General features: G+C 52.7%; 1 protein-coding gene across 3 annotated transcripts; it reads left to right on the plus strand.

The window, feature by feature from the left end:
• The first annotated feature begins 1,709 nt into the window (after positions 1 to 1,709).
• ZMYM3 (zinc finger MYM-type containing 3) lies at positions 1,710 to 16,394 on the plus strand. Of its 3 annotated transcripts, none has more exons than XM_057719096.1 (25): positions 1,710 to 1,790; positions 2,983 to 3,668; positions 4,654 to 4,697; positions 5,021 to 5,093; positions 5,522 to 5,816; positions 6,050 to 6,227; positions 6,578 to 6,796; positions 7,088 to 7,238; positions 7,456 to 7,571; positions 7,739 to 7,825; positions 7,955 to 8,105; positions 8,358 to 8,530; positions 8,733 to 8,898; positions 9,560 to 9,657; positions 9,740 to 9,902; positions 10,172 to 10,284; positions 10,425 to 10,599; positions 10,769 to 10,915; positions 11,377 to 11,480; positions 11,813 to 11,981; positions 12,280 to 12,431; positions 13,020 to 13,134; positions 13,704 to 13,958; positions 14,724 to 14,841; positions 14,957 to 16,394. In XM_057719096.1, the coding sequence occupies exons 2-25, from the start codon at positions 3,002 to 3,004 to the stop codon at positions 15,147 to 15,149; spliced, it is 4,122 nt and encodes a 1,373-aa protein (XP_057575079.1). In that variant the 5' UTR covers positions 1,710 to 1,790; positions 2,983 to 3,001; the 3' UTR covers positions 15,150 to 16,394. The 3 variants fall into 3 exon arrangements, with proteins under 3 accessions (XP_057575079.1, XP_057575078.1, XP_057575080.1); XM_057719095.1 differs by lacking the exon at positions 1,710 to 1,790 and adding an exon at positions 2,110 to 2,226; XM_057719097.1 differs by lacking the exon at positions 1,710 to 1,790 and adding an exon at positions 2,110 to 2,226 and having other exon boundaries at positions 5,027 to 5,093.
• The last annotated feature ends 3,201 nt before the right edge of the window (positions 16,395 to 19,595 follow it).

Consider the following 19,595-nt stretch of genomic DNA (forward strand, 5'->3'; position numbering starts at 1 on the left):
TCTGCGTCATTAGTCTTTTTAAAAATGTGGTTAATGGCTACATCCATTGTATGAATATAACCAAAATTGATTTGACCAGTTTCCTATTGTATATTTAGATGGTTTTCTTATCTCTGTTTTAAAGATGAGAATAATAAGACCTGGTGACTTGACAAGTGACATATCCAAAGTCAACTGGTTAAAAAGCAGGCAGAGTTGAGATTAGAATTCTTGTCTATCTATCTCCAGAACTCACACACATTGCCTCTGAATACACCATCCACCCCCTTTAGATTGTCTCCCCTCAACTTAAAACCAGGCATTCTCCACAACCCGAGCAGCCAAGGATCCAAGCATGTGTTGAGAAGGGCAGGCAATACAAAAGAATGGAGTGATCAAACCGAGATGAAACAAACTGAAAATACAAGAGGTACAGGGACACAGAAATAAGCAGAAGGTGGGAGATGGGCACATAGCATATGGGTTAAGATAAAGAGAAAGCAGCGTTTGGGAAACCTAAAGGGGAAAACTCTTGCTTTTATCTCTGTATATGGGAGAGAGCAAAGATAACTTCAAGGCCAAGGCGGGAGCTAGGAAGGATAAGGTTTCTGAGAAAGTGAATGAGACAAGGGAGGATAAAACTCCGGAGGACTACAAGGCTAGGAGAGGTTTAGTGTGGGAAGGAAGAAAGGCCCAGGGCAAAGAGGCAGGCCAGAGCAGGCACTGGACACCAAACCTAAAAATGTGGCAGGACTCCCTTCCAGCCTGAGCCTCTTCTAGTATCTCAGATACTAAATACTCTCCAGCACTTAGGAGTCAGAGGGGGAAAGTGGAGAGCGGGGATTTTAAAGTGCTCTAACTCTAATGGGGACTGAGAATGGATCCTGGCACACAATTTTTTAAAGCCAGTAGGCCTAATGCTATTGCCCCCCCACCCCCAACCCCACTTCTCTAGCTTCAACCCCAGCCACACCCACATGCTAAGGACCATCCAGGAGAGGGAGTGTGTGTGTGCGCGCGCGCGTGCGTGCTCGTGCCTAAGAGAGCCTGAGAGACAGAGACGAGACAAAAAGAGACTGGGAGAGAGAGAGTGCGCGCCACAGAGGGAGGAGGGGGGAGAGGGAGAGAGGGACGAGGACAGAAAGAGAGTGGGAGGGAGGGAGAGACAGAGAAAGGAGGAAGGAGCGCTATCGGCCTCATTGAGGAAAACTACTGAAGAGATAAAGCAGGGGGCTCCTACGCGAAGACTCAGGGAGAAGATCCCAGAACTTACCCTAAGAGCGTGGAAGGAGTGGGGGAGTGTCTTTGCAAGACCTGGTTTTGGGGTCGTCAGGCAGTAACGGTTACTGCATAGGCGTTGTCACTGAGCCAGAGCCATTTAACCCGCCCTGGGTGGCTGGAGACCAGGCTTAAGACACCCCACAACTCCGAGTCTCAGAATTGTTAGGGGGGCCCGAGGCTACAGACAAGGGGAGGAGGGGCACGTGAGGGCTGGGTCCCTGCCTCCCCCCACCCTCCGCTGTCACTCATTACCCCAACAGTCGCCCAGGGGGCGGGCCCGGGAGAGGTGGGGTTGGGGGGGAGGGTAATCTTGGCAGGCGCCTGCTGCATGGCGTAGGTAGGGACTGTTGAGGGGGGCGGACGCCGGGGGGTTGAACACGAGTGGGAAGCGGAGAGAGACACGGGGAGGGGGAGGGGACCGGGAACCATTTGAATGAGAGGAGGGGATCACGGGTAGAGTGGGCTCCAGGAGGTAGGGCGGGCACGGGTGTTGACGGGGGCCAGGCTCTTGAGCCAGGTAAGGGAAGCAGGTGCGTAGATCTGTTTTTTGTGGGTTAGTGTACTCGGCCCTTTGGTGGAAAGGGGGTGCCGCCTTCCCCGGGGGCGGGCTTCCAAGCTCCGGAGGCTAGCTTTTCCTCCTCAACTAACGGGGCCCCGGGCGGGGGCTCAAGCTCCATCTCCAGTGCCGATGTTCCACTCCGCAATTTCCAGGCGTCCACTGGGCTGGGAGTCTCGCGCCGGGGGCCGGCGCTGTCTCGCGAGCCCCCTCCTAGAGCCAGCCAATGGGGTTGGTTGCTGGCGCCGCCCGCCCGCCTGGTGCAGAGCGCTGGGCACTGTGAGCGGCGCTGCCATTTAAAGGGGCCGCGACCCCTGTCCCGGCTGCTAGGGAGGGAGGTGGAGAAGGAGCGCGGGGCCGTTGCTGTCTGCAGTTCTAGGCTTGTAGCCGTTACACTAACCCTGCCGCAGGTAGGGGTCGGGCCTGATCAAGCCGAACCGAACCTGCAGGCGGGATCTCGCAGTAGCCGGGAGGGGGGTCTAAGGAGAGATCGTAGCTCCAAAATGTCTTCCTGTAAATGCCTGAGGTGGGGGGTGGGCAACAGGAGAAGGAGGACTGGGGGAGCAGTAGGAAAGGGGTACTGGGCTGAGGAAGTGGGCGACCCTGAAAGGTAACTGGGGGGAGGGGTTAGGAAGGGCAGTTTGTGGGGGCGAGGGAAGGGCTGGGGGAGGACCATACAGCGCGGGGAGGGGGGGTGGGGCCAGGCAGGGTGGGTAAAGACTAGGGAAGTGGGGGGCTCTAGGAGAGAGGGGAGGGGATAGAAACTGAGATCGCGGGGGCGGGAAAGACTCCTGTTGGCAACGGCCCTGGGAGACTCTAAGGGGGCGTTCAGCCCGAGTTGGGGGGCGAGTGAAAGGTGAGGGGGGAGGGGAACTGGGAGTTGCAGTGGGGTGGCGGGGGTTAGGCGGGCGGGTGGAACGACGGACTGCCTGGCGAGTGGGGGCACAGGGCCAGGGCGGGGAACGCCTCTCCCCACAGGGGGCGCTGTATTTTGAGGGGGGGGGAGTGGTCATTTGCACTAAAGCCTGTGGAAAGGCTTGCCGGTTGTGGTGGGGGCGATTCAAGAGAAATCCAAGTGGATAATGGGGTGTGTCCCAGAGCCTATATAAGAAGGAATTCTGGCGAAGACCACCTCTTCTGTCCCCTCTTCTACCCCTAATCTACAGCCCATATCCAGTCAGCCTCATGGACCCCAGTGATTTCCCCAGTCCGTTTGACCCATTGACCCTGCCAGAGAAGCCCCTGGCTGGAGACCTTCCAGTAGACATGGAATTTGGAGAGGATCTACTGGAATCCCAGACTGCCCCAACTCGAGGATGGGCCCCCCCTGGCCCTTCTCCATCCTCAGGAGCCCTGGACCTGCTTGATACCCCTGCTGGCCTGGAAAAAGACCCTGGAGTCCTGGATGGAGCCACTGAGCTGCTGGGGCTGGGGGGGCTGCTCTATAAAGCCCCCTCCCCCCCAGAGGTGGACCATGGTCCTGAGGGGACCCTTGCATGGGATGCAGGAGATCAAACCCTAGAACCTGGACCAGGGGGTCAGACCCCTGAGGTGGTGCCACCTGACCCAGGGGCTGGGGCAAATCCCTCTTCACCTGAGGGGCTGCTAGAGCCTTTGGCTCCAGATTCTCCAATAACCCTGCAGTCCCCACATATTGAAGAGGAGGAGACCACCTCCATAGCTACGGGGAGAAGGGGCTCCCCTGGGCAGGAGGAGGAGCTTCCCCAAGGGCAGCCACAGAGCCCAAATGGACCCCCCAGCCCTTCAGTGGGAGAGACTCTGGGGGATGGAATCAACAGTTCTCAGACCAAACCTGGGGGCCCTAGCCCCCCTGGACACCCTTCCTTGCCAGGTAGGTTGCCTGATCAGCTGGAAAATCAAGGCTGGGGAGAGGATGGGGGTCAGGAGGGTGGCTGTGTGTTTGGGGAAGAAGTAGGGGGGGAGGGTGGAGAGAGCAGAGTAGGGATGTGTATGGAGGAGTTGGGGGGTTGGAAGGGAGGAGTGGGGGTGTGGTGAAGAAGATTAAGGAAAGTAGGGGTGGCGGGAGCTCAGTGGCTATGGAGGAGAAATAGGGGCGAGGTTTCAGGGGGTGGGTTGAGAAGACTGGGTTTGGTGGGAGAGGTTCCCTTTTTCTTCCCCCAGGTGGGCTTTTGGTACCGGGGTCCTCCTTCCTTCAGGATTGGGGAGGACACCAGGCTTCTTGGTTCTAAGAGCTTTCTAGCTGTTTTGTTCTAGATGAGCGTGAGATTTCTGGGTTTGATGAATGATAACCAGGTTGTGGAGCCACCAAGTGCATAGTGATTTCCGAGGAATGGTAGACATGCGGGGCCTAGGATTGTGTCTTTGATAGGGGAGGGCCAGCCTAGACTTGAGAGGCTCACATTTCTCCCCAGTTCTGCCTGGTGTTGTGCCTCTCCCAGGCTGTGACCAGGGTCTTAGGGCTTATATAACCACCTGGGTCCAGGGGAACCTCCCCATGCATTAATGTTTCCTTTTCCCCTGGATACCTTTGGGTGGTTGCATTTGTTTTTGTTGATAAATTATAAATGCTTGATGAAAGGTGTGTTACTTGTATTTCCTTAACTCCCAATGATTGGGACAGAAAGCTGATGGGAAGGTAGGATATTTTTTCATGGAGAATAGCAGCACACCCCCCCCCCCCACTTAGTGCAGAGCTCGAGGTAACCCTGAGAGGGGCCCCAAGAAGCCACAGGCACTCGAGTTTTCCCTTTCAGTTTTGAGTAAGTTCTTCCCCAGGAATGGAGGCGGGGGTTGGGCCAGGGAGGGGGTAGTGAAGGCAGACTCAAGATTTAGGCTGCTTTCTGCTTCCTTTGCAGGAGATGGCCTGACTGGGAAGGCGAGTGAGAAGCCGCCTGAGAGGGTGAGGGGGGGGGAGGGGATTGGAAGGAGTCTGGTTCCCCCTACAGCTTTGGGAAGGACAGAACCTTCATTTTCCCTCCCAGATGCTGCTCTGTGGAGGGTGTGTGTAAGGAGAGTTAGGAGGAGGAGGGAGAGCTTGTGTCTCTTGCTTCTTAAGGAGAAAGTCCAGCTTCCTTTTCTCCCCTCCTCCTAAGGGCTGGGCCAAGGGTCCCTACTCTCCCTTCCCCCTCCCATCTCTGTACACCCCCCAAACCCTGAACTAGTGCAGCTGGCCCTTTAGCCTGCCCCTGGTGTCAGCTTTCCTCCCCTCCCCATGTTTCCAAGGTGCAGAAGAGAAGCGAGCGCGTTAGAAGAGTAGAGCCTCCAAAACCTGAGGTTGTGGATTCCACTGAGAGCAGTGAGTAGGCCTTAAGGAAGTGTGACCCAGTGGGATGTGGCGGGCCACGGATCTCCTGACTCCTGTAGTGCTGCACCATGCAGAGTGCAAAGCGCCTGTCTCTGCTCTGGGTTGGCATGGGAACCAGGGGCAGTGGGGGAAATTGAAAACAAGAGCAGTGAGAATGGAGTTTCCTGTTTCAGCTCTGCCATCCCTGTCCCTGAATCTTCTTACTTGGATCCCTCCCTTCCCTCCCTGGGAGGTTACAGAGTAACTAAGGGAGAGTGACACCCGGTGGCTTGAGATTCCAGTGTAGTAGGGGCGGGGTATAAAGCCAAGAACTACAGGGATTGGGGATCCCAGGATCAGCTGAGCTACCTGTTGGTCAGGTGATGGCCGGAGGCCTGGTCCCTTAGCCTTTTCTCCCTGCCCCTCCCCCACTTCCTCAGTTCCAGTGTCAGATGAGGATTCTGATGCCATGGTAGATGACCCCAACGATGAGGACTTTGTGCCATTCCGGCCCCGGCGCTCTCCTCGCATGTCCCTACGCTCGAGCGTGGCACAGAGGGCTGGGCGCTCTGCCGTAGGCACCAAGATGACTTGTGCCCACTGCCGGACACCACTGCAGAAGGGCCAGACGGCCTACCAGCGCAAGGGGCTGCCGCAGCTCTTCTGCTCTTCATCCTGTCTCACCACTTTCTCCAAGAAGCCCTCTGGCAAAAAGACCTGTACCTTCTGCAAGAAGTATGTGAGGGTCTTGGGCTGTGGGTGGGGCAGGGATCAGGCTGGGAGTAAAGGGTGAGAAAGAGACGATGCTGGCAAGAACCTAGCCAAGTGGAACTGGGAGAGAGGCAATTTAGGGAGAGGGTCCGGGAATATTTTGGTTCTGTGGTCATTGATCCCAGAGGAGGGGGGTGGAGGCTGATGAAATGAAAAGGTGCTACTGAGTGAATGTGCAAACCTGTCCCCGCCTCTAGGGAGATCTGGAACACCAAGGACTCAGTTGTAGCCCAGACTGGTTCAGGAGGCTCTTTCCATGAGTTCTGCACGTCCGTCTGTCTCTCCCTGTATGAGGCCCAGCAGCAGCGCCCAATCCCCCAGTCTGGGGATCCCGCTGATGCCACCCGCTGCAGTATATGCCAGAAGACTGGAGAGGTGAGGAAGCTCGGTGGGGGCTGCTTTACAGAGCCTGGCCAGCCCCGAGCTGCCCCTGCAATTCTGGGGCTGCAGGGGCCAGGCCCTGTGGAAGAGGGGAGTGGGGAGGGGAAGCAGCACCGTGAGGGAGCGTATTCAAGGATAGAGCTTCTCCAGGATGTGTGCAGCTGGCCTTCCTTGCCTCCCAGGACCTCACCATCAAGTCGGCAGCCTGATGTGCAGGTTGGGGGGTCCCTGGGCCCACTGTCTGCTGTGAAGGTCTAGGGTGAGGTGGGGCGGGCCGTCCTTGCACTGGGGTGGGTGGTGGTGGCCAGGCCCCAGCTCAGGGTGGGTGTGTATGTGTGTGGCAGGTCCTGCACGAGGTCAGCAATGGCAGCGTGGTGCACCGGCTCTGCAGCGATTCTTGCTTCTCCAAATTCCGGGCCAACAAGGGACTGAAAACCAACTGTTGTGACCAGTGCGGGGCTTACATCTACACCAAGACCGGGAGCCCTGGCCCCGAGCTCCTCTTCCACGAGGGCCAACAAAAGCGGTTCTGCAACACAAGCTGCTTGGGGGCGTACAAGAAGGTGGGGCCGAGGGAGTAGTGCATTAGAGGGCTGTGGAAGGGGGTGCGGTCCTTGGGTGAGAAATAAAGGTGCCTGACGGGTCGAGGGCTGGGAGAAATAAAACAAATAAAGGGGGTTTCAATTGTATCTGTTATGTTTTATTTTTGAAGCTGGCTGGTGGATACACAGGTCTTTGTTATCTCATCATCTATACTTTTTTTGTATGCCTGAAACATTTCATGTTTTAAAAATTTAAAAAATAAAAGTGAAGGGACAAATCCAGCCTCAGCCTCTCCTTCCCCATCCTCACAGAAAAACACACGGGTGTACCCATGTGTCTGGTGCAAGACCCTGTGTAAGAACTTTGAGATGCTATCCCATGTGGACCGTAATGGCAAGACCAGCTTGTTCTGTTCCCTGTGCTGTACCACCTCTTACAAAGTGAAGCAGGCAGGGCTCACTGGTAGGTGCAAAGCCCTCTTCTCTGAGATCCCTGCTGGCCTTCCTTCTACCTCCCATACTCCCTTCTTCTAAAGTAACCCCTGCTGCCCGACTTCAGCCCGAACCACATCTTCCCGTGGATTTCCTGTTCCATCTCTGCACTGCCTTACACCTTCTGTGTGCTCTCTCTCTCTCTCTTTCTCTCTCTCTCTCTCTCTCCTTTTCTCTCTATGCCCCAGGCCCTCCCCGACCCTGCAGCTTCTGCCGCCGCAGCCTCTCTGACCCCTGTTACTACAACAAGGTTGATCGCACAGTCTACCAATTCTGCAGCCCCAGCTGCTGGACCAAGTTCCAGGTACTCCAGACCCTGGACCAGGGATAAAGGGTGTGGCGACATAGACAGGGTATGAGATTTGGGGTAGGTAGGCCTGGGCAGAGCAAAGAACAAGCCTGACTTCCCCTCCCCTCACCTGACCACCACACACATCTTGCCCCTCCCTTACTTGTCTTCCTTCCCTCCAGCGCACAAGCCCTGAGGGGGGCATTCACCTGAGCTGTCACTACTGCCACAGCCTCTTCAGTGGCAAGCCTGAGGTCTTGGACTGGCAGGTAAGATCCCCACCCCCACCCACATCTTGCTACACAACCAGACATCTTTCTGAAAGGGTCCTCCCACTTGGCTCTTGCCAGGTCCAGATGTCACAGCCTTGTCCTCCCCACCCTTTGCCCCCATCCCAGGACCAGGTGTTCCAGTTCTGCTGCCGTGATTGCTGTGAGGACTTCAAGCGCCTTCGGGGTGTGGTGTCCCAGTGCGAGCATTGCCGGCAGGAGAAACTCCTGCATGAGAAGCTCCGATTCAGTGGGGTGGAGAAGAGCTTCTGCAGTGAAGGTAAGGAGATGGGGAAGGGGCAGAGGGCCTTGTAGCTCACAGCTGGGGAGAATGGCAGATTAAGTAAGGAGGGCTTGCAGTGTGGTCCGTGGGGCCAGAGCCTCCTGCTTGGGACGCTCTACCCCATCCATCCCCAGGCTTTGGGCACGGGAGGCTGTTAGAGGTTTCAGGTGCACTGCCTTGAAAAGGTTGGGTCTCGTGGCCATGGAGATCTCTGTGTCTCTGGACTCTTCCCTCTCACCCCCTTTCCAGGCTGTGTGCTGCTGTACAAACAGGACTTCACAAAGAAGCTGGGATTGTGCTGCATCACTTGTACTTACTGCTCCCAGACCTGCCAGCGTGGAGTCACCGAGCAACTGGACGGCAGCACCTGGGACTTCTGCAGCGAGGACTGTAAGAGCAAGTACCTGCTGTGGTACTGCAAGGTAAGGGAGGCAGCACGTTACAAAGGAGGGAAAGGGCGGCAGGGAGCACGGGCTGTTGTGCCGCCATCAGGGTGTGGGCCGATCTCCAGGGAGGGGGCTCCGGCTGGCTCAGCCTCCAAGGGGAGCAGTGCGGCTTATCCCAGGGCAAAGGGCCTAGCACATTTTAGGGAGGCAGGTCTGACCATCCTGTTGACACCCTCAGGCTGCCCGGTGCCATGCCTGTAAGCGCCAGGGGAAGCTGCTGGAGACCATCCACTGGCGTGGGCAGATCCGTCACTTCTGCAACCAACAGTGTCTGCTGCGCTTCTACAGCCAGCAGAACCAACCCAACCTGGATACCCAGAGTGGGCCCGAGAGCCTCCTGAACAGTGAGTCCCAGGCAGGGGCACAGTCTGTTAGAACTGGCCTGGACTCTTCTGATCCTGGGCCCTGCCCCTTTCTTCTTCCTCTCCCGCTTTCACCTCATCCCCGGCCAGAGCTCCTGCTGCTGTGTTCTCTTTTAGCTTCTGGACTGTGCAGGTACTAGAGGAGTCTCGTTTAAAGGTTCTGAGAGTTTAAAAAAAAAAAAGAGGTTCTGAGAATTAGATCCTACTGATTGTCTATACGGGATATGTTATAGGGAATGGGTACCTGCCCAGGTAGGGTGGGGCATATGGGGGCTGTGGTTAGTTTTAAGAGAAGGAAGTGTCAGCATAAGCTCTATCTTTAGTGAGAGTGAAGACTATTGTTTCTAGAATGTTATCCCAGCCCCTCCGCACTCCAGGGGTACTAAACTCCTGAGGGCTCTCTAAATGGAAGGCCTCAAGTTATGGGTTATTGGGAAAACAATAGTTTTCATCTTTCTTGGCAGCCAGGAGCAAAGAATCTTTTTGGCCGCTGTTGTTGGGACCTAGGGAAGACTAGACTTGGGGTGGGGTGGAGGGAAAATTCTAGACTTCTCATTCATATTGGGTGTTCTCCTGGAGCAAGGGTGAGGAAAATGGAGAGCTGCTGCCTCAGATGAGAGCATTCGTTTGTTTTGATCTACAGGTCAGTCTTCTGAGGCAAAGCCCCAGACACCCTCTCAAACCAAAGTGGAGAACAGCAACACTGTAAAGACCCCAGAGGAAAATGGGAATCTGGGAAAGGTCAGGGCAAAAGCCAAGGGGGAGGATGGTCTAAGAGGAGGGTCGCGTAGTCAGCGGCACTAATATTCCTTTGTCTCTGCAGATCCCTGTGAAGACCCGACCAGCCCCCGCTGCTCCCACCCCTCCTCCACCCCCACCGCCCCCGGCAACACCCCGCAAAAACAAAGCTGCCATGTGTAAACCACTGATGCAGAATCGGGGGGTCTCCTGCAAGGTGGAGATGAAGTCCAAAGGGAGTCAGACAGGTGAGTGAGGGTGCCGAGATGCCGCAGGTTATATTCCATGGTCTTAGGCCTCCAGCCCTGTGCCTGGATGAGGGGCTTTCTTAGCTGGCTGCAGTGTCCTGCATATTGTTGTCCCAGAATCCAAGAGCTGTCCTCTCAACATTTGGTTCAAGGGCAGTTTTGTGACACTGAGCATGTGTTAGAGCTTTGGGGGGCGACAAGCATCAGGTCCTGGGTCGGGTGGAACCCATCTAGCAGGGGCTCTGAGAAGGCCCCTTTTTTGTCAGCAGAAGAGTGGAAGCCACAGGTGATCGTGCTGCCCATCCCAGTGCCCATCTTTGTGCCCGTGCCTATGCATCTGTACTGCCAGAAAGTCCCTGTGCCTTTCTCAATGCCTATCCCGGTAAGTTTTCCTGCCCTTCCTGGTGGGGGCCTCCTTTACCACCCCAGGCTTGAGACCCACCCTGCCCTCTCCCTCTCACCAGCCGTCCCTCTCATCTGCTGGTGTGGTTCTTGGCGTTTAGTTGGGATTCGTGCCTTCAGGTGCCTGTGCCCATGTTCCTGCCCACTACCTTGGAGAGCACAGACAAGATTGTGGAGACCATTGAGGAGCTGAAGGTGAAGATCCCTTCTAACCCCTTGGAGGCCGACATCCTGGCTATGGCAGAAATGATCGCAGAGGCTGAGGAGTTAGACAAGGCCTCATCGGACCTTTGTGGTATGCCGTGGACAGCGGCGGGGAGGGAGTCTGTCTCTGTCTAAGGGGGTGGAAAGTTGTGATCTCGGTGCCTGGTGGGATGGGGGGATAGTTGGGATCAGCCCCTGAAAGCCTGTTGAGGGCACTAAACAGGAGCTGCAGGGACTAAGCCAACCTCTCTGCCTCCCAGATCTCGTGAGCAACCAGAGCGCAGAGGGGCTTCTGGAAGACTGCGACCTGTTTGGGCCAGCTCGGGATGATGTCCTGGCCATGGCTGTCAAGATGGCCAATGTGTTGGATGAGCCTGGGCAAGACTTGGAGGCGGACTTCCCCAAGAGTGAGTAGGATTCAGCGCGTGCCCGCTGTGTACAGTAGCATTTGTGCCATCAGGAAAGGAGTATTGCTTGTGACCCCCAGCATGACCCTGAGCAGAAGACACTCACAGGGAACAGTGCCAGAGACCCTGAGACAGGCAGACTGTTCTACACTTGAGTCTTGTTTTGTTTTGTTTTGTTTTTGTTTGTTTGTTTATCGTGGTAAAACACATAACGTAAAATTTACCGTCTTAACCATGTTTAAGTTTACAGTTAAGTAGCGTTAGGAACGTTCCCATTGTCGTGAGTGTTTGTGTGTATGTGCCTCTGATCACATACTTGGTGCGTAGCTTTGTCCTGGTGACCACAGTGAAGCTGTCCGGGGGGCTCATCTTGAGTCGGGTGAACGAGTAGCAGGGGTGGGGTGGGAGGACTACAGGGTTGAAGTCTTAGAAAATTGATTTCTTCTTCCTTTCCCCTCTAGATCCTTTGGACATTAACCCCAGCGTAGATTTCCTCTTTGATTGTGGCCTGGTAGGGCCTGAGGACGTGTCTACTGAACAAGACCTTCCCCGAACCATGAGGAAGGTGAGGGGGGCGCTGGGGCTGCTGTATCCACAAGAAGAGGGATGGAGGCTCAAAGGGCGGGATGGGGGGTGGCTTTCATAGCTACGTCAGCAGCCTTAGTTTCGCCTTCCCTAGCCTCCTTTCTCCACCTCTGCGAGTGCTAAGGTACAGTCAAACTCTGCTCTCCCCAGTTCATCAGAGGTCACCAGAGCTGTTCCTGGGTTCTGTGCTATGGAAGCTTGCTGTGTTCCTACATCAGTCTCCTCCTCCCCTGGTGGTGAACACTGTCCTGACTAGCTTCCATGGTGCCCCGGCCTTACCTCTGCCACCCCCTCCTTTCTTTTCCCCTCCAGGGTCAAAAACGGCTGGTGCTTTCAGAGAGCTGTTCCCGGGACTCCATGAGCAGCCAGCCTAGCTGTACTGGACTCAACTATTCATATGGTGTCAATGCTTGGAAGTGCTGGGTACAGTCAAAATACGCCAATGGAGAAACCAGCAAGGGTGATGAGCTGCGCTTTGGCCGTAAGTACCCAGGGGAGGAGGAGGGGAAGGGGTGCAGAGGCAGGGGTGTGGTTCAGCTGTAGATGTCTACAAGTGATAAGGGTGTGATCACTTAAGGGTATCCTGTGAATATGGGGAGGAGTTGTAGAATAAGGGGAGATGCTGTCTAGGTTTCATGGCTGAGGGCTCTTTGTGTAATTGGTGGGTTTGCTCTGGAGCTGGACGTGACTAAGGGGAAAGGGATTAATGGTGGAGCTAAAGGAAATTCTTAATGTGCAGCTGTCTTAATGCCAGCCACCTCTACTGTGTATCACTGCAGCCAAACCTATGCGTATCAAAGAGGATATCCTGGCCTGCTCAGCTGCTGAGCTCAACTACGGTCTGGCCCAGTTTGTGAGAGAAATCACTCGACCCAACGGTGAACGATATGAACCTGATAGTATCTACTATCTGTGTCTTGGCATCCAACAGGTATCCCTTTGTACCCTGCCTCACTTGACATCACTCAACACAGCAGGCAGGGTCCCACCAAAAATGATTCTGTCCCACTCACTGTCCCTCACCTTGTCTCCTGCCTTGAGCAGGCAGCTTGCCTTTCATCTACTCCAGATGGGACAAGAAATGACAATACTCTTCTAAAATCCTGTGTTCCAGGACTGTTGGCCAAGGAGCAGTCTTCATTGCTGTCTGGGTCCCTTTGTCATCCTCAAGCCCACTCTAGGAGTGGAGGGATAGGCAGAGCTGGGTTCCCTGAGTGGTGGGGTAATGTTTGGTTCCCACTGGGGGAGGTCAGCCATGCCTTAGCTGACAAGGGGGTCTGGGCTCGTGAAGAAGCGGCTGTGACACATCTCTTCCAAACTTCCTCCTTTTCCAGCAACGCCTCAGCACCTCAGAGCTGTAGGTATAGCTGGGAAAAACCACTCTGGATCACTTAATCTAGCAACTGTTTCCCATTGTCTCCTAACTGTCAAGGTCGCCATGGCTGGGGTCTTCGGCATCATCGTCTTTCCTCTAGGGCCTAGAGTCTAGCTCTATGTGTGTCTGTTTTTCTTTTTCCAGTACTTGTTGGAAAATAACCGAATGGTGAACATTTTCACGGACCTTTACTACCTGACTTTTGTTCAAGAACTCAACAAGTCTCTGAGTACCTGGCAGCCCACACTCCTCCCCAACAGTAAGGGACAGGGACTTAGCAACCCCTCCGTCCTTTCCTCCATTCTTCCAGTGCACCAGTCCAAGTCCAGGGCTCTTGGGTCTGCCACTCTTCACAAAAGGGTCTGAGTGCAGAAATATGTAGTTGGGTGCCTCAGGGTTTAGAGCTAGAGGAGCCAGAGTCCCTGTCCTTGAACATGAGGAGGGGATCAAGACTTAGGTCTGAAGAGCTATCTCTGGGACCAAAAATGGTGGCCAGGGTTTGAGTGGTAAGTGAAGAAAAAAAAAGGAAGAAGTTGTGAAACTCCTCAAGGTTTACATCGACCTGCCTGTAACTTGAGGATGGTGAGCGAAGTTCTGAATGCAGGTGGAAACTGTTTAAAAAAAAAAACAAACCCCAAAAAAGCCCACCAAAAAACATGACAAAATGAAAAATCCAGTCCTGTGCACTATAGCAAGGTGTCAGGGTTTTACATGCAATGGTCCCTTACCGAACGAGTCTGGCATGCTCACTGCTTGAGTGGGAGCAGAAGCAGTTGGGTTTGGGTAGCCGATCCCTCCTGACCAGCCTCTCCCCGTTGCCCATTGCAGATACGGTATTCTCCCGAGTGGAGGAAGAGCACCTCTGGGAGTGTAAGCAGCTGGGGGTCTACTCGCCGTTTGTCCTTCTCAACACCCTCATGTTCTTCAACACTAAGTTTTTCGGGCTGCAGACAGCTGAGGAACACATGCAGCTCTCCTTCACCAACGTGGTGCGGCAGTCCCGCAAGTGTACCACCCCTCGGGGCACCACCAAGGTGGTGAGCATTCGCTACTACGCCCCCGTCCGCCAGAGGAAAGGGCGAGGTACGAAACTGCCCCCTCCTTTGCTTTTCCCCCCTCTCTGCTTTCCCCTTCCATGCCCCACGGCGCCGCCAGGTTGGCCCTCTCCATTGCCCCCAGCTTCCTTACCCTTCTGTTCCTGGGTTTTGCAGAAAAGATAGAAACAGCCAGTCCTTCAATCTGATGGGCAGTGGCTGTTGCATAAATAGTAGCTCACCCAGCTTCCCGTTTCCCGCTTTTCCTCATTTACTTTTCGAGGGGATGGTGGACAGCTGTTGGGTGTGTTTGGCTGAGGGGGAGAGTTGACAAGAGTGAATGACAGGCTTTCCATGGCTCTTTGCTAGGGGGCATCACTGCCACAGCACCTTGGTTTCCTTTCTGACCCTGGAATCAGTTCCCAGGGTCCCTTCTGAACCTGAGCCTCTACCAGGACTAATGTGCCAGGGGCTGGGGCCGTCGTTGTTTTTCCCGGATGGCAGCCTCAGTCTTGCAGTAGGGTCTGTTTTGTCTGTTTGTCTGTGTAACTTCTGAGATCACCTCTTCAGGAAATCAACCTAGGGAAGATGATAAAGAGACTTGAGCAGTGAGAACCAGGGTGAACTGTAGAGCAACACCCTACAGAATGTTGGGTTGGTACAGAGAGACTGACCAACTCTTCTTTTGCCTTTATTTCTCCATGAGACTATCTTGTGTCCTGAGGCCCTCCCCCTGTGCCCTGGACTGTGCTCTTGGAGGCGCCTAGTTGAGACTGCACTTTTAATGAGTCTGGGTCATTTGCCTCCTCCACAGACACCGGTCCTGGGAAACGGAAGAGAGAAGATGAAGCCCCCATCTTAGAGCAGCGTGAGAACCGCATGAATCCCCTCCGCTGCCCTGTCAAGTTCTATGAATTCTATCTCTCAAAATGGTGAGTTGGCAGGCTCGCAGGAATGGCATTAGTGTGGGGACCCACAGGCTCTGCTTCGCCCAGGTACTGATATCTGTCCTCCCGCCCAACCCCCACCCCACCCCCACCATTGCAGTCCCGAAAGCCTCCGGACTCGCAACGATGTATTCTACCTGCAACCTGAGCGGTCGTGCATCGCTGAGTCACCTCTCTGGTATTCTGTGATCCCCATGGACCGCAGCATGTTGGAGAGCATGCTCAATCGCATTCTGGCTGTGCGTGAGATTTATGAGGAGCTGGGTCGTCCCGGGGAGGAGGACCTGGACTAAGCCCACATGCTGCCCATATCCATCTTTCACACCGATGTCTGTCCCGTGGCCACATCCCACGGGACACCTGGCCCAGGAACCAATGCTACTCATTCTGAAGGGCCCTGACTGCTCTTTTCTACTCATCAATTCCCTGCCTTCCCTAGGAATCCCTGGCTTTTATCTTCTCCCAAACCACTGGACAACCACAGGGCCCCAGTCCTCTGTACTGAGGGACTGGTCTCCCAGTGATGGGCAAAAACCAGCTCGACCATTTTATTCATGTTTCAGAGTAAACCCCTTCTGGGGCCAGACGCTGGGTGGAGTGTTAATAGCTCTGGTGATCCTGTTGGCTTTGGGTTTCGTGACCCATCCCACATGGGTAAAGGCCTTGTTCCTAGGTTTGGCCAAGGAAAGAACCCAGCTGCCTTTTCTGCCCTGTGCCCACTCCCTTCTCTACTCTTCCCTGGTACCAAGCTAAAGGGTCTTGTATGAAAGATACAAAAGAAACCATGAAAGTAACGAGGGGACCATTTACCTAAAACACAGAGCTTAGGCACTCTTCCCCTCCCATGAATTAACTGGTGGTTGGAACCCCCTCGCCACCTTGTTCTCCCTCCCTACCCCTGCAAGCACCAGCCCTTGGTGCTGCAATTTAAAAAAAATCTTCCAAATGTTTTCTTTCCCTCAAAGGCAGAGAATGACTCTAAGTATGGGGAGCAGACTCCTGTCCCCTTGGTTTATGTGTTTGTCTCTCTGCCATCTTAGGTTGGCATGAGCCATGGTGTCAACATGCTTAGCCCCCTTCTGTAACTGCTTCCCATTAGTTCAGTGGACAGAGTTCCCAAGGCAAAAACTACCTTCTGACTTGGGTTGGGGCTGGGTTCCCCACTCTTGTTCTTCCCCCATCATAAGAGCCAGGCCAAGCCTGTGGGGGCCCTGGGTCATGCAGGATGGGGTCTGTGGTCAAAGGATAGGTGAGAAGCTGTGGGCATGGGTCCTGCCCCCACTGCCTCCATCTTCTCTCTTCCCCATCTTGCCTCTGTAGTTCCAGAAAACTCTTAGCATCTGGCAAAGAGGATACCCAGTTCTTTCCCTGTTGGCTTTGCTGTTCCCCAGGCTCCTTTTTGTGTTTTTATAACTGTCACCAGTTTAGCCACTGTTTAAATTGTATATATTGTTCTGAGGCACCTGGCCTGTCCCTTCAGTGAGCCATGCCCGCCCTTGTGTTGTAGTGAGAAGCTGTTGTCACAACTAACCTTCTGTCTCTGAAATTGTTTGTTTCAAATAAAGAGTTAAAATTGTCTTTTGCCTTCTCTGGGGGAGGGAGAGCAGTGTTTGGAGGGGTGAGGGATATAAAGGAGCAATGCTGGACCACTTCAGATCTCTCAAGGTATAAAGAAGTGAGATGTCCCACCACAGGTTGAGAATCATTTTTACCCATCTCACTGAGTGAATCCACTAGGAATATGGTCCTTGTTATAACAAGTTTCCAAATACTTAAGGGAAAAATCTATTCAGCAGCTGTCTATTAAGAACCTACTATGTTTAAGGACCTAGATTACATGTTTCAGAGAAGACAGAGATTAACTAGACTAGGATCCTATCCCCAGCGGGCTCACAGGCTAGAGGGGCACAGTTAGTTGTGAGACAGGCAGAATGAAATAAATACCTAATGCTATGGAAGAGCAGAGGAATAAGGAACTTATTTCAAGTTTACAGGGGGGTTGTGTGCAAGTTCACTGAGGGAGGTGGCATTTGACCCGAGCTTCAAAGAGTAAGCAGGAGGGGTTGGGGGACCAGCACAATCAAAGGCTGCAATTTTCTAACCAGGGAGTGACAGGATCTGATCTGTTGCTTTAGGGAGGAGATCCCTAAGGCAATATAAAGGATCGAGGGTAGGGCAGATCTGTAGGCCAAGACATCGGTGAAAAGAGTGTGGCTAAGAGATTCTGTGAGCCTCGATGAGGATGGAGAAGGAAAAGAGAGGATGAATTCAAATTGAGTTTCAGACATTTTGAAAGTCAAGTCTGCAGGCTATGGAGGATAGGGAAGAATCAAGCATGAAACCCAGGTTTCTAGCCTTGATGATTGGGAAAGTGAGACACCTTTTTTTTTTTTTTTAACCAAGAGAACAAATCCACACTTTTATTTATTTACTTTTCAATAAGTTTAAATCCTTGAAGGGTACAGCGTCACACGGATTCTGTGTCTAATGGCCTTAGCACAAAGGTTGCTTCGGAATTTGGCACGAACCATGCCACTATTTCCATGAGGAGTTACCTTTCCCCAGATTAGTTTTGTTAGGTTTTCCACCAGGAGTTACTATGTTGTTCTTTGCTTTGTACACATAAGCACATCACTTGCCTAGACAGAATTCAGTTTCATCTGAAGCATAAACAACACCTGCAGTTTTAAGAAGAGCTGTATGCTCCCTCTGGTTCTAGAGACCCCACTTATAGCCAGCAAAATGCCCTTGGCTCACAACCTTCTAGACATATTTGTCGTTTTAGAACTCCTGTTCCCAGCAGGCCTCCACAGGTGCCAAGATGGCTGAAATAGCGAAAGTAAGACACCTTTAACCAAGTTGGGAAACACAGAAGCAGGATTTTGTCATTGTTGTTTTGTTTTTTGGGTTTGTTTGTTTTTTCAGGAGAGTAGGGGTAGGAGGAGGTTGGTAACAAGCTGAGGTTTGGATCACAGTTGGGTTTGAGACTCCATTGAAACATCCTTGTGGTGGGCCATGCAACATGGCATAACAGAATACCCAAACTTCAGTTTTTAATCATAGCTCCGCCATTAAAACTTGGGCAAGCCCACCTTTTTGAGTCTCCCTAAAAAATGTTCTGCTCTGACTTTCTCACACAATTGTTGCCAAGGTCAGATGAGAAAATGGATACGAAAGAGCAACATTGATGCTAGAGGTGACAATATATACTAGGCAGTTGGAAATATGGGTTTGAGGCTTAAGAGAGAGATGAATTGTGGGGTTTTTTTCCAGCTTTATTGAGATGTAATTGACATGTAGCACTGTATAAGTTTGAGGTGTACTTGTTGATTTGATACACTTATGAGAGCGAGTCAAAAATTATCCGCACTCTGGCTCTAGAATTTATTTTAATTAACTTTTAGAAAAGACAAATACATCAGTTTTCAGCAGAATCTACTTGATTTTCAATACACTTTGTCCATCTGTCAACAAGCTTTCATATCCCTCATTAAAAAATGTTTAGGCTGAGCTGCAAGGCACGAATGCACCGCTGTCTTCACTTATTCACCAGAGGTGAATCTTCGTCCTCGTAGGGCTGCTTTCAGAGGACCAAACAGGTGAAAGTTGGATGGAGCAAGATCAGGGCTATAGGGAGGATGCATTAACACCTAAAAATGAAGTTTTTGCAGCGTGTCGACAGTGTGGGCAGAAGTGTGCAGACGTGCATTGCCATGCAAGATCACAACGCCCTTGGATAGCAGTCCTCTGCGTTTAATCCGAAGTTTAGGCTTCAGCTCTTCAATAAGCATCTCATTGTAACAAGCACTGTTGATTGTTGAACCTTTGAGCCATGGCTGATTTGCAAATGATTTGCCACATAATCCACTGTCACTTGTCTATTTGACAAAATCATTTAACGTGTACACTCAATGTTGTCATCAGCTCTGGACACGGACGGGTGTCCGGCTCCTTCTTGATGGCTAACACCTGTGCAACCTTCCTTGAACTTCTCTATCCATTCATACACACTTCTTCACGACAAAACACTGTCTCCATACTTTGCGCAAAGTCTTCGATAAATAACAGCACCAGGTACACCCTCAGACCACAAAAAACGAATCACTGCACGCTGCTCTTCTTGCAAATCACAAATGGGGCATCCATTTTTGCTCACACCGCAGTTACAAATGGACTGATGTAACATGTTCACACCTGCACAGCAGTGACTGGGGAGACAGCAGCCTTGAATGAAAAGCGCTGATAAGACAGTGCGGCCAACAGAAGTTTTAATATAACCGGCGTGCGGATAATTTTTGACTTACCCTCATATATGTTGCAAAATGCTTACCATCATGGTGTTAGCTAACACCTCCATCCTGTCATATAATTACCATTTCTTTTATTATTATTATTATTATTTATTTATTTATTTTTATTATTTTTTGGGGGGGTACACCAAGTTCAATCATCTGTTTTTATACACATATCCCCGTATTCCCTCCCTCCCTCAACTCCCCCCCCACCCTCTCTCGAGTCCCCCCCACCCTCCCCATCCCAGTCCTCTAAGGCATCTTCCATCCTCGAGTTGGACTCCCTTTGTGGTGAGAACTTTTAAGATCTCTCATAGCAAGTTTCAAGTATATAAGTTGTTAATTCTAGTCATCATGCTGTACATTAGATCCCCAGAACTTATTCATATTAGAACTGGAAGTGTGTACCCTTTGACCAACATCTCCCTGTTTCCCCCACCCCCTAGC

This window comes from Hippopotamus amphibius, chromosome X, assembly GCF_030028045.1.
Source record: "Hippopotamus amphibius kiboko isolate mHipAmp2 chromosome X, mHipAmp2.hap2, whole genome shotgun sequence".
Lineage (NCBI taxonomy): Eukaryota > Metazoa > Chordata > Mammalia > Artiodactyla > Hippopotamidae > Hippopotamus > Hippopotamus amphibius.